General features: G+C 38.9%; 1 protein-coding gene across 1 annotated transcript in view; it reads left to right on the forward strand.

Annotated features, from left to right (window-relative positions):
* The window catches only part of LOC139947985 (formin-binding protein 1-like), a 43,835-nt gene extending 29,353 nt beyond the window's left edge, over positions 1-14,482 (forward strand). The window contains exons 9-15 of the mRNA XM_071945926.1: positions 170-235; positions 4,361-4,470; positions 4,650-4,782; positions 7,313-7,372; positions 9,988-10,244; positions 10,921-11,012; positions 12,205-14,482. Of these exons, the coding sequence (XP_071802027.1) occupies positions 170-235; positions 4,361-4,470; positions 4,650-4,782; positions 7,313-7,372; positions 9,988-10,244; positions 10,921-11,012; positions 12,205-12,347 (861 nt within the window). The 3' untranslated portion in view covers positions 12,348-14,482. The remainder of the gene's footprint in view (positions 1-169; positions 236-4,360; positions 4,471-4,649; positions 4,783-7,312; positions 7,373-9,987; positions 10,245-10,920; positions 11,013-12,204) is intronic.
* Positions 14,483-14,702: the final 220 nt, after the last annotated feature.

Here is a 14,702-nt window from a genome sequence, read left to right on the forward strand (position 1 = left end):
TCATCCCCCAAATCTCTTGATTTATTTTCATCCCCGAAAGTCATGATTTTTTTTTCTCTCTCTCTCTCTCTTTTCTTCTCTCCCTTTCTGTTTTGCCGTTTGACAAAATCCTCATCCGGGGTTTCATTTTGCTCTCATTGCCCCCTCTTGGTTTGTTTCCCCCAACCAGGACGACGAACGGGGTGGAAGTATACGCAGATTAAAAATCCCCCACACGCCCTCATTTAGACGAAAGGTATTACCTGCGTTCTCTGCATCATCCTGCATTTCTCTTATTGCACATTGCATTTTGGCCTTTTTAAAGATATGGTACAGCATTGGTAATCATCTCTCACTCTCTGCTGACAACTGACAATGTGCGCAACGACCAGCTGCTCTTTTAACCACGTTGAGGGCGCTGTTTTAGCGTCTGACATCAAAGGCCCTTCTCGAATCCACAGCATCAGCTCCAGACCCGGCTCAGGCTAGCTTGGCCCCGTGATTGTCTTGACAATTGCATGTGCTTGGTGTACGCCTCAGGCTTTCAGACGAAAGAAAGGAGCCTGAAGCCGAATCTAAAGCCGAAGCAGTGAATTCGAAAAGGGCCTTAGAGGTGGTGGTGGTTTGTGGGTAAAATATCTGCTTCACTAAAGTTCACTTCAAGGCGTTTAATAATATTCTGCTGGTTCATTTTGTGTCACTTTAAAAAAAAAAGTGAAAATCTATTTCCTTTGTGTTTTTTGTGTAATTCCCGACATGAACTTCACAAAGTCTACTCTTTCAGTTTTTCAAAGTTGACCTTACAAAAAAAATAAAAGTATATCAGGGAAAAAATCCGAAGACATTCGATAAGTTTCATATTTATTCTTGGTGTTCTATTTTGAACTAGAGACCAATGCTGTGCTGTATCTTGAAAAGTTTCATATAAATTTGATATTTTTTTTCACTCTCCATCTTGTGTGTGTCTTGGTGTCTGTTAAGGAGGGGTATACTACTGGTAAAAGTTATTCCGAAATGTGATTCTTAGATCATGCATAGAGTTTTTGTAGAAGATTTGATGTAAAAGTTACAAATTATTTAAATCCATTGCAGGTCTTGTAGTATCTCAAGGACTTGCGGCAATTTCCGCAGTGCCCTTTGGTTTTGCAGGCGTGGACTCTCATCTTTTGAGAGGGCAAGGCCATTTTCATCCTGCAAAGGGCACTTCCATTGGAAAGTTAAAAGATAACAGGAAACTCTTTTGAGGGGCACCAAAGCCAAGACCTGGGGCAACGAAAGCCATGGCCGCCGTGGCTTCCTTGTAATTCCAGGCCTGCTTTTGCTGGGGTGCCCTTTTCAAATTCCCAACCGAAATTTACATTTTCCTCATGTGCCCCCTACCCATAGAGTTATATATAAGAACTAGAGGGCGCACTGGTGATGCTTCTTGCACAAACGCGATGGGACCGCAACGAGACACGTACGTTGTTCATTGAACGCTGACGCGATGCTGTTTTGCCAACTTACAAAATGGCCGCACAAACACACGCTAAGCAATGCCTGTTTGTTCAACTTAGAAAATGGCCGCCTGCGCGCATGAAGGGGCGCGTATATAGGCCAGTGCGCCCTCTAGTTCTTATATATAACTCTATGCCCAACAAATTGCATTGCCTCTTCAAAATCGGAGTTCAAGACCTGCATTGCTTTAGTTTGAGATGGTTTCGCATGTGATTTTCAACTGATTTGTTGACATGGGGTGTGAATCTTATGCTACGTTTGTTTTCAATTCACACAATTTATTCTTGGGTTCATTTAGTTAGATTATCAAAGTGCACTGCAGTCCAACCATTTGTTTGTTGGCAATTTGATACTCATTAAAGACTTCTTAGCGTCCAAATTTGAGATGTTTTAGTGTCAGCAATCAAACAGATCATTTTTCATCATTGACGATATTCTCTGTTTATATTCACCATTACCAATGAGGATATAAACTAAGTGTTATTAAACTGAAAAAAATGTATAATTAGCTGCTTATAAACCAAAAAGACCTATTGTATAACCACAAGAAATAGTTAATGGTTTGATGTAACGACTCTAGAAGAGTCTTTCTCGAAGGCTTAAAATGGCACTTTTTTTTTAAAACCAGTATTGTACCCTGCCTTCTTACTGTTTTACCAGAGCTCTTGAAGAAAGTGTGAATGTGCACCTGTCTGTATCGCTCAAAATTTTAAAAGAAACCGAATATCCCTTATAAGTTTTTTCATCTTTTTTTACTCTGGCATAAAGCAGAAGTCCTTTTTTAAATCAGAAAAAAGAAACAGTCAAGCTAAGCATTTTAAATAATAACAGTGTTGTATGTCTCAAGACCTGGTCTCTGTCTCAAGACCGTCTCAAGTTATTTCATTGCTGTCATGGTCTATAATAATGACCCAATCATAAAATACCCACATATATTCTTCTTCAGGCACTACGCATCATAAAGTATGTGCAAGTGCGATCTAATGTGTGTTTAGTTAGATGTGTCACCAAAGAAATGTGTACAACATCAAACTGAGCCATACAACTGCATTTTTTAACCAAATTATTTGCCAGTTGTAGCTTGCTGAAGTAGTCCTTGTTCAACTCCAAATTATTTTAAATTTACTCAGTCGATTTTCCCTTACGTTTTTTTTATCCAAGTGCTGTAATAATAGCACCATAGAGAGAAAATTGTGCATGTGCCATGAAAACAAACTTGCATGTTAATCGTAAACTTCATCATTTGGTGACTAAGTTTGCTTATAGTGCACATAAATTGCATGAACATAAAAAAGCACTTTTTGAAATGAAACCATTTTCAGTCCATAGTTTAGATTATATATGAGTTGAAGGGAGGGTTCATACATTTGGTAATTACTCAAAAAATGAATGACCATAAAAACTTACGTGGTAAGAAGCACTGCAGCTGTTGATCATGTATAATATTTTGAGAAACAATTCCCTTCAAAGGAATGTGGTTTTTGAGAGAGGGACTCAAAAACTTATCAATCTGAGAAACAACTCTGCATGAAACGTTTCTCAGATAGTGTATTTCAATATGGATTATTCTGGGGGTTTTGTGGATATAACTTCGCTCCAGAATGTTGGCAATCTCTATAAAATGCAACCCGCCTTTTGAAATGAAATTGTCACAAGTTAGTTTTGTTGTTTATATCTTTGTTTTGTGTAGGAATAAAACAATTGAATGGTTCACAAAACCAAAGGTATACTTTGCCTTTACACGGGGACGTGTTTCCTTATCGGACATTCTGGCATGTTGTCAAGTTGTTTCAACGTTTACTTCAAATCTCTTTAATAAATGTATTGCATGGGTTGCTTTGCTTGCTAACCGCTTTTATTTGTTAACATCAACAACAACTAAACTAACAGCACTTCACAACTGTTATGTTTACCAGTAATTTTTCATAATTTTTCTGTCAAGGGAAGGTGGTAGAAATCCATTTTTCCTTGAGCAATAGTTTGACTATTTGTTTATTAGCCAGATATATTCTGTTTCTTTATTTGTGTCTCGAATTCTCTTTCTTTCACAGTATCTTTCTTCCTAATCTTAACTTTCTTAACTTTCCCCTTTGAATCTTAACTTTCCCCTTTGTAGAAACTTTTCACCTTCTTTCCTTTCTTGGTTCATTGTTTTTCTAGCGGTTCCATCCCACTTTATGAACCATACCCTACCAATACCATAAACTACTTTCCAGTTCCAACTATCGTGATACCTATTTCATAATATTTATCCCATTTATGAGGGTTACCCTCACCTTCTTAATGATAGCCCATTTGTGGTGTTACCCTTAACCTTGTACCCATATCCCATTTGTGGGTATTACTGTCACCTTCATACCTATTAAAGGGTCTATGCACTTTTTGTCGGACTAAATACACAAAGGCCACAGATTAACATTAAACTTACACAGTTTGAAGATAATAGTAGAAAGCTTACCTGAAAATATTACTTGTTGAGGTGCTGTAGTTTTTGAGAAATGAGTAAAACAATGTCATGAAAATAATTTTCGTCTCGGTGATCATGAGACGAAAATTATTTTAGAGTGTAAAAATGTTTTTCATGACAATGTTTTACTCCTTTCTCAAAAACTACAGCACTACAACGACCAATACTTGAAGGTACGCTTTCTACTCTCATTATCTTCAAACGGTGTAAGTGTAATGTAAGTCTGTGGACTTTGTGTTACAAAAAGTACCCACATTCTTTAAATGATAACCCCTTAACCTTGTAACTCTTTCTTCTCAATGTTTCCTTCCTTCTTCTCAAGCTATTTCCTCTTTTAAGTTTTTTTCTTCTACCATTGTTATTTTATTCAGCTCATGTTAATAATCGTTGCATCTCGGTTATTTTTTTTGTATCCAGCCCGAGCCAGCAGAAGATTTTAGCCATTTGCAACCCCATCAGCAACGGAGGGAACTCCAGAAGAAAATAGACGAAGTCCAAGTACAAGTCGACCAAGAAATTAAGTCCAAGTAAGTAGTTGACTTAAAGGCAGTGGACACTATTGGTAATTACATGTACTCAAAAAAATGTTTAGCATAAAAACTTACTTGATTACAAGTGATTGATTGATTGATTGATTGATTGATTGATTGATTGATTGATTGATTGATTGATTGATTGATTCTCGCCATTCTCGCCATTCCTCCAGGGAAGCGTTGATCAAGATGCGAGAAGTCTACACCAAGAACCCAACCCTTGGTGATCCAGCGTCGGTAGAGAGCCAGCTAACCAGCATCGGCAAGAAAGTGGATACCCTGAGACTAGAGCTGCAAAAATACCAAGTAAGACCCCCCGCCCCCCCCCCCCGCACTTCCTGAACCATCCAATCAAAAAACACATCTACCCCTCTTCAAATATCAAAATAGACCCAAGGTGCAACCTCATACATGGGCGTTTCCTGACTGCCCTGTTGTGTGTCTAACGCGTACACAACAGGAATGGACTCCCCAAAAAGGCAGAAATGGTAGACGCGCATTGTTCGAAGGTGCGTTAACACGCGTTCCGTCCTTTTATGCATGTTTAGACACACAAAATGGCAGACAGGAGACGCGCGTGTATGTGCACTGCGTGTTGTGCATAGGGTCTATAATTCATCCTTTTGATATCATGTTTTAATCATTGACTCCAGGATCACTAATTTTCTAAGTTGATTTTTTATGGTCCTTCATCATCAGCTTTAAGTATGTTTTGTTTCGGCCGGGCATCATTTCTCTAAAGGTCACATCTCGGCTTAGCATGAAGACTTAACGGTGTTGTTTTGCTTTTTTTTAAGACCAGTATTATCACTCTTGTGTGTCCCAACATATGCAGATATTTAACAAACCTGTGAAAACTTGGGCTCAATGGGTCTATGAAGTTGCAAGTAAAAAATTAAAAAAAAAAAAAAAAAAAACCTTGTTGCACAAATTTGTATGCTTTCAGATGCCTAATAAAATGCTTGAAGTCATGTGGGAAATTGAGTGGGAAATTAGGAGTGCTTATAAACAGTGTACAGATTTTTGGAGCGGTCTTTGAGCCTTATTCCGCCGAGTTTAGGCCTGAAATTTAATCCCTGAGAGTGCAAGGGCATTTTCATTTTGGAATGGGCATTCCCATTAGAAATCTTAAAGTCTGTGGGAAACATTTGAAGGGCCATTAAGACCCAAGACCAGGGCAACAGACCATGGCTCTGTGGCTTATGTGTTATTCTAGGCCTACAAGTTGTTTTCAACTTGAAAATTTTATTTATTTTGGGTTTTTACCCATACACCGCTGTGTGTTAGCACTGTATACTCAGTACTTTCCCAAGTCCTGTGAAAATATATGACAGGCATGTTACTCGGTAAGGATTCGAACCCACGACCCTTGCAATTCTAGAGCGGTGTCTTACCAACTAGACTACCGAGATTGCCCGGTAGCTAGAAGCAGTTCGAATCCTATGTTTTGGCAGCGGGTACCGCAACGATATAAGAGATGTTAAATTTGCATCGGGGATAAAGAGTATATTAATTTTTGGTTTTTACTGATACACCAATGTGTGTTAGCACTGTATACTCAGTACTTTCCCGAGTCCTGTGAAAAAATATCACAGGCATGTTACTCGGGTGGGATTCGAACCCACGACTCTTGCAATTCTAGAGCAGTGTCTTACCAACTAGACTGCCGAGGTTGCCCGATAGCTAGAGGCAGTTCGAATCCTATGTTTTGGCAGCGGGAAATTGGTTTCAACACTTTGAAAATTGGTTTCAATAAGCTCGCGGTTTGAGCATGGGATGTTTCCCTGTGGTCTTTCTTCACGGTGTGGCTTATCAATGTGGATGAATGAACTCTTTTGGGAAAAACTGCATGAATTCAGAATGTAGAATTGCTTAAAGCAAGTAAAGGCCGAGTCACACTGCAGCGATAACGAAAACGATAACGATCACGACGCAGAGAGAACGCATTCTACTGGTTGAATTGCTCCACGCAGAATACGCAAACGCTCATTCAACCAATGGACTGTGTCTCTTTGCGTTGTTATTGTTATCGTTCTCGTTATCGCTGCAGTGGGACCGGGCCTTAACTTTGTCATTTGATTTGAACAGTCTCTGTGTCTGACATGTCATCTATTTAGATTGATCATCCTTTGATCATAGCATGTGTTCTTTTGCTTCTATGACGACTGAAGACATTGATCCACTCTGACTTTTCCTCATCGAAGTGTTTTGTAGGTTTACGTCACCTTGGAGCAATTCCGAGCGTAGTGTTTTGAAGTTGCCTTCGCTTTTTGAGCAAAAATCACAGAAATCATCCTCTTAAAGACACTGGACACGTTTGGTAATTGTCAAAGACTAGTCTTCTCTCTTGGTGTATCTTAAAACAAATACACAAAATAACAAACCTGTGAAAATTTGAACTTAGTTGGTTGTTGAAGCTTCAAGATATGGAAGAAAAAACACCCTTGTCACAAGAAGTTGTGTGCTTTCAGATGCTTGATTTCGGGACCTCAAAATCGAATTCGTGGAAAATAACTTCTTTCTCGAAAACTACATTACTTCAGAGGGAGCTAATTCTCACAATGTTTTATACTATCATCAGCTCTCCGTTGCTTATTACCAAGTAACTTGTTATGCTAATAATTATTTTGAGTAATTACCAATAGTGTCCACTGCCACAGCAAATAGTTAGCAAATAGCGTTCCCATGAATTAAAAAAAACCTCAACTATCCATGGATTTAGACAAAACAAGATCAACACTTAATCTTTTAATCTCATCCCACGGCTTCATGACGTCTCCAAATCACCCCGTGTGCTAATCCATCCAATTCTTCTTCCGTTCTGTGTTTCACGCAGAAATACATGGGCTATTCAGCGTATAGTAATAAGACGAATAACTCTGAATCATCCGATAGTGTAAGTATTTATTTTTCCGCGGTTGGCTGAAAACACATTTTGAGTGCACTGTTTTCCATGGCAACCATTTTCCCCTCATCTCACACCAGCATTTTCATTTATTTTTTATTTTTATTTTATTTTTTTCGCAAACCCAAATTTAAAAAAAACCTGTATAATATTACCTTTAAGAATTCCCTTTTATTCACTCTGCCGTAGGCATTAATGGGCCTGCTCTTCTATTTAACAATATTTGCTTTTGCAAAAACAAAATTTGACTTGAAAGAATCTGAAGCTTCCTTATTCTGTTTGTAAAATCTGTAAATCCGTAAACCTACATATATTACTCACGCTACTTTATTTCTCAAGATTATGGCATTTTCAAAGCTCTTCTTATTCTTGCTGGGTTTTGTATAAATATTCTGCCATTCATACATGTACATACCAAGCCAAGATAATAAAAACAATTTTCAAAGCATTTAACAATATTGTACAATTTTTTTTTCACAGCAATTAACTTCATATGTTTTTGAATAATTTTTACAGTTTTGCTTTTTTGTTTAATTGTTTAGTTCAAACACAAGTAATAATACAAAACAAATAGTTTCTTAATTATTAAGGGAAGAGGGGGGGAGGGGGGTTCCAGCATCAGCTTACCTTTCATTTGTCATTCACATCGTGTGTAATGAGCATCATAGCTTTTTCATAATTTTGCTTTCTAAAGTGTGTACTTCTAAACACTAATATTTGTTTATTAAAATTTATTTAAAAAAACATTTGTACTAAAAAATGATTGCCCAAATTGAACTGGTATTTGTTGAGGAAATGGTTGCCATGGGAACTGAGTTTGTTCCAGTCTGTGCAAGAAAACGTCTGCGGAGATTGCATCAGCAATTGTGTTGTATGGTTTGTGCCCGTTGGACCTGTTAGCGTTCTTGTTTTTCCCCTTGCACTTGCTGATTTTTTCTTTTGCCAGTTTTTATACTTAATATTTTTTCCTTGTTAATTTTTATGCAGCATTTGTTTTTGTTTTTCTACCATGCAAGAGTCAAACTTTTGTGATGTGCATGAGTGCATGTAGCATTGAGACTCTAGTTTACTTATTGTAAGAGTTGTAAAGCAGGTTTCCACTTACAGGTGTATAGACCGTGTTGAATATGACGACACCACTCAAATATCCGCACTACAACATGGCGTCTGTGAGCGTGTCCGTGTGTGTGTGCGTACATGTGCCTTACAAATCCAGCCGGGAATGCTTTGCAGTGCGTGCTGCGTGCTTCATTGATTTAGCGTTAAGACGCGCATACAGCCTGCCCTACAAGATGGCTACTTTCATACCAACAAAGGGGGTAATTCAATACAGTCTATTCCTGGAAGGAAAGAAGCAATTATGGTTAAGCTTCCTATTCCTACTCTGATGAATGAGCCACATCTTACCCTTTAGAGCCAATATCACCAACCAGCAGACGTCATTTATAACCACTTTTACCCTTTTTTTTTTCTTCAAACACTTGCTTTTTGCTAACACTCTGGAGTTTCATTTCATCATTTTTGTTGATTCTTTAAATAACATTTCTTTTTTGCAGATCAAGACTAATTTTTTGAAACATTTGTCCGCTAACTTTTTGTTGGTGTTAATTCTTAACGTTACTCTGAAAACGAAGCTTTAAAATTGACCCTTGTGCAATGATCCTTATGCTTACATCACCTGTACACCATTTTTTGTGCAACTTGTCCAATGTACCGCCGTGGATTGTAGGTGAATTGTTTGATAATGCATTGTTATATGCATGAGTTTTTTGCATTTGAATTTGTTTAAGCTTGAGTTGAGTTGTGTTGACAGAAAATAGCACTGTACACTAGTGAAGTCACTTTGGCTAAAAATATTACGAAATAGGAAATAATACGAAAAATCAACATGCGACAAGTCGACGAACAACCCGCCACTCAAGCGATCACTGCATTATCAGGGCATCATCGTTGGTCTACTTCTCTAGCGCCGCGGGCACTGTTCCAAAAAGATCCTTGGAATCTATAACTCCAGGGGTCGATTTCACAAATAGTTATTAGGACTGGTGCTAACTTAGGACTAGTCCTTGGAGATATTAAAAAGGTATGGCTAGTCCTAAGTTAGGACGAGTAACTGGTGCTAACTCGAGATAAGACTAGTCTTAACTCTTTCTGAAATCCATCCCAGGGACTACCAAAAGGTGGAAATGCCATCATTTCAACACACCAACAGTATTTGCATCCAAATTTCTTATAATTATTTTGTTTTAGTAATGACGCTCTACCCTGAGTTCATTGGCCCTTTGCGAAACCATGGCTTTGGCTTTGGATTCGGCTTTGGATTCGGCTCAGGCTAGCTTGGCTACACGGTTGTTTTTTCTATTGCACATGTTACCCCTTCCTGTTTTCAAAAAGGCAGGTCGCTGAACAAGTTGTTTTTGAATTTGATCCGAAAGGTACGCAAGAAAGTTAGGTTGAGACGCAATGCATGTGATGATTTGTTCTGCCCGTAATGCTATGACAGTTTTCGCATCCATGTGGAGTATAAAACACAGGCGTAATTTCATCAAAGGCAACAATTATTAATTTTGAATATTTTTCTTGATTCCCTCCAACTCCAAAACCAGAACTATAAAGACAAAGCCGAAGGTAAAACAGGGACCCCCGTCAGCACACCACCGAGCTCGCAGCCGAGTTCACAGCACAGCACACCAGTGTCGGACCGGTACAGCAGCGTGAAGCAAGAGGCAGCCTCCGATGACCCTTTGCATGGATCCAATCAGTCGAGCCCGGTCAGGGCACCTGTCCCGCCGATGCCCCATAATGACAATGCGGAGCTTGAGGATACGGATGCGTTGACCCCAGGCGGTGATAGCCTAACTAGGTGAGGGTGCTGTACATTATTCAGGGATGTGTGATTTCTCCGTTTTCACTTGGAAGTCTGTTTCTTTCAGACCCCTTACCCCAAGAATAAAAAAAATAATAATAATTTACAATATTCACTTTCAATTTTTTTTTAAAGATCAACTTCATAAGAAATTGACAATAAAACCAGATTGCAGTAGAGTAGGGCTTGCAAAATTAAAGATAAAAGTATGTCAGCACGCTTCAAACTCTGAAGCTTTTGTGCTGGCAAGCTTTCTTGCTTTGTGCTTATAGTTCAGGTTTTCTTTTTCAACAGCCTATCATCACATCTCTGATTATTAGTCTGGTCACCCTCCTGTGTTGATTATTTAGTGTGTTATGGCTGAACTGTTTATCGCTCAGTGAGCGTTTTATTCATTTTTATTTTGGCATCAATGCAATGCAAAATTTGTAATCGGTTTTTCACTATTCTCTCGTGACCCAGATGGCCGATCAATCTCAAACTTCTACATGTTTGTCAGTTTATGCATATGGTGGATTACATAAAGTGCTTACACTGCCAGCAACTGTTTTGTTAGCAAAAACCAATTCTGTAATGTTCCTTTAAATTTGCTTTGGGATAAAGAACATAATAATGTAACACACCGATAGCACACTGAGCAGTTCTGATTCTTTTCTTCTTCTTCGTTACCTAGCCCCGTATCTTCCAGGCAAGAAAGTTTCTATGAAGATGTCGATGATGATTTTGAGGACCATCCACAGGCCAAGGCCAAATTTGCATTTCAAAGTAAGTAGTTGGAGTCTTGTGGACTGAAACTCTGATCAGCAGAGTGTGGGTTCGAGTCCCAGTCATAATAATAACAAATTCTTATATAGCGCATTTCACAATAACTGTATCAATGTGCTTTACATTAGTGCCCTGGTCATAGGGCCAATAACATCCCTGTAATGTTTCTCAGCTCCCTTGGGAGTATACAGCCCTGAGCTGCCTGTAAGGCGCTTGTGGCTTTTTCATACACAATATCAACCTCTACCCTCGCAGGTACCCATTTATACCCCTGGGTGAAGAGAAGCAATTATAGTAAAGTATCTTGCTCCAGGACACAAGTGTCACGACCGGGATTCAAACCCACACTCCGGTGAATCAGCACCAGAACTTGAATTCGATGCTCTTAACCACTCGACCATGACACTCTCAGTTGTGACACTTAACCATGATGCTTTGTCCTTCGGATGGGACGTAAAGCCATTGGTCCCGTGTGTTGCATAACACATGTAAAAGAACCCAGTGCACTTATCAAAAAGAGAAGGGGGTTCGATTCCGGTGTTCCTGGTTTGATTGGCAGCATACATGTATTGCACCACAGCACCTTGTAAACCATTGCATGGTTGTTATAAAAAAGGAGTAGGGCCCAATTTCATAGAGATGCTTAGCACAAAAATTTGCTTAGCATGAAATTTCTTCTTGATAAAAACAGGATTACCAACCAAACTTCCACATGATATATTCAGGATAAGCAAACAACAGCTGAATACAAGTAACAAACAATATACAAATTTGGTTGGTAATCCTGTTTTTATCACGGAAGAAATTTCATGCTAAGCAATTTTTTGTGCTTAGCAGCTCTATGAAATTGGGCCCTGGTCTCATGACAACTTATATTATTATTACTTCTTGTTTATTACACGTAGGGAAGATGTGAACTCACTTACATGTAGTATGGAGGTTGTTGATGTACTATAAATCATGAATGTCTAGTTATTGTTATTATTACTTCTTGTTTATTACAGGTGGGGATGTGAACTCACTTAGTATAGAGGTTGTTGATGTACTAGATATCATGAATGTCTAGTTATTGTTATTATTACTTCTTGTTTATTACAGGTGGGGATGTGAACTCACTTAGTATAGAGGTTGTTGATGTACTAGATATCATGAATGTCTAGTTATTGTTATTATTACTTCTTGTTTATTACAGGTGGGGATGTGAACTCACTTAGTATGGAGGTTGGTGATGTACTAGATATCATGGAGGAGGACACCGGCGACGGCTGGACGCGAGTCCGCAAAGGAGATAATGAGGGATTTGTGCCAACAACGTACCTAGAATTCGACTCATGACAACGAGGGCGCTAGACCTCGTAAGATGATGATCGTATCTGGGATATCGTTTCTAGATACGATTTCGTTAAACTGAACGTCCGCCATTTGTAAACACGTCAGCCATAAAGAGGAGCTTAGGACGGGTCTGCGATTTGGCGGCTACAGCCGGGGCTACGACTAGATTTCTGCGTCATCATGCGTTGGGAACACCCTTAGCAACAGCCATAGCCGTAGCTGTGGCCACCAATTCGGATAAGGCCTAATGCCTTTGTGCACAGCTACAATCGTGAGTACACAATTTGTTCGCGTCCATTTTTGAACAACAGTTTGAAAACCACTGACGTAGCAGTTATCTCAATATTATTTATATACCAATGGGAGACTTTTTGGACGCTTGGTGCAGCAGACTTACCAGGTAAAATCCGTTGTTCTCGGTAATGTGCGCATGCTCAGAACTTCATAAACATCCAAGCAGCCCCCTAGCATTCAAAAATCTCCCATTAACAAGCGCTGTGTCAATGATGAATGAAATGTGCTTGAGTTTACCGAATACAAGACCTGCAAAGAGTTACTCAATACTTATCTACTGTTTATTTGGTGTCTGTAACAAACAGTGTACTACTCATGGCTGTGGCTGTGCACCTTAGCGTGACGCCACTATTTGGGAAAATTCTGAGCATGTGGATTTTTTCCAAGTTTTGTCTGCTGGCTCCAAAGGAGCCGAAATGACGTCCGTTGACACGCATCATGTTCATTAAATACTTCTACAATTATATGTAACTGCAACTGATGACAAAAAAAAAATAATGTAAAAAATGTTTTGTTTTTTTAAAAATCACGCCAAGATTTTGTTCTGCAGTACTGAAGGATGGGGGCAAACTGATGATGTAAGTTTGACTTATTAGCTAAACGAAAACGCAGAAGCCTTTGCTTTTTCATTGTTAGAACTTAAAAATTCTAGACCATTCAGTAAGAAAAATAGCGCGATATTGTTATTTTTCCTGATATTTTAAACATATTTGATCAATAATTTTGTTGTTGAAATTTGGTCAAAGTTGTACTTATTGTTGATAAACGATGCGTTCATATGAAGTCCATTTGTGCGTACACAATTAACAGGCCGAGTTAATCTAATATTTAAAAGATGGTTAGTTTAGTTTTTTTTATTGCTCATACAATAACAGTTATTGGTTGATATTGGGTATTGTTGCGAAAACATGTTAAAAAGATATTTAAATTATAACTTAAAATCTTTTTGGGGGGAGACTTGGGTTTATCAATGGCTTAATCAATGATAATTGAGAATTGATCTTAACCATTCTAAACTCCTTTTTTTAGTTCTCCGGGCATTATTTAAGTTTTTCACAGTAAAATATTAATTATTTTACCCATTCAAAGACTTTAAAGTTTCCTGGAAGGTCAAAATGTAATTACGTTTATATTTTTTGCCTCGATGAAAGTTTTACGACACTGTTGATTTTAAGAAAAGTGGAAAACACACGATTTTAACTGTAATTAAAACTAATCCTGTTTTTTAGAACAAGATACTTATTTGGGTACAAATAAACATAATTTGCTCGTCAATTGTGGAGAGAAAAAAAGTCATGTCAAGCCATTGGATTGAGCTGCCGTGGCTGTTAACAGACTGGTATCAGACTAAGTGATTAACGTACCAGCTTTTAAAATCTATGCATGTTTTGCCATTTTTTTGTCCGAAACTACTGAAACGTAATAATTGTTTATTAAATAGAGCCTTTACATTGACATTACATTTAATTAGTACAGCTGGAGATCTGCCATTCTGGGGTACCTTAAAAAAACACAAGGCCGGACAGCCATTTTGAGGTTAGGGCCACACTCAGTTTGGGCTGTCGAACCAAATCAACTGCCACAAGGGGCATGTTGCCACCTACTCCTGGGCTGAAACAGGGTTACCCCCCTTCACAGTCTGTAAGGATGTAGGCTAGGGTATCATCCACTAGGAGCCACCTACTCCTGGGGCTGAAACAGGGTTACCCCTCTTCACAGTCTGTAAGGATGTAGGCTAGGGTATCATCCACTAGGAGCCACCTACTCCTGGGGCTGAAACAGGGTTACCCCTCTTCACAGTCTGTAAGGATGTAGGCATGGGTATCATCCACTAGGAGCCACCTACTCCTGGGCTGAAACAGGGTTACCCCCTTCACAGTCTGTAAGGATGTAGGCTAGGGTATCATCCACTAGGAGCCACCACCTCCTGGGGCTGAAACAGGGTTACCTACTTCACAGTCTGTAAGGATGCAGGCAAGGGTAATGCTAATGCTAACAACCAGCGTTGCATTTCATAGGTTGTGTATGGGAAGTTCTAGTAACATGTGTGCATGAGAAGTTCCA

The sequence above is a fragment of the Asterias amurensis genome, chromosome 15 (assembly GCF_032118995.1).
Source record: "Asterias amurensis chromosome 15, ASM3211899v1".
NCBI lineage: Eukaryota > Metazoa > Echinodermata > Asteroidea > Forcipulatida > Asteriidae > Asterias > Asterias amurensis.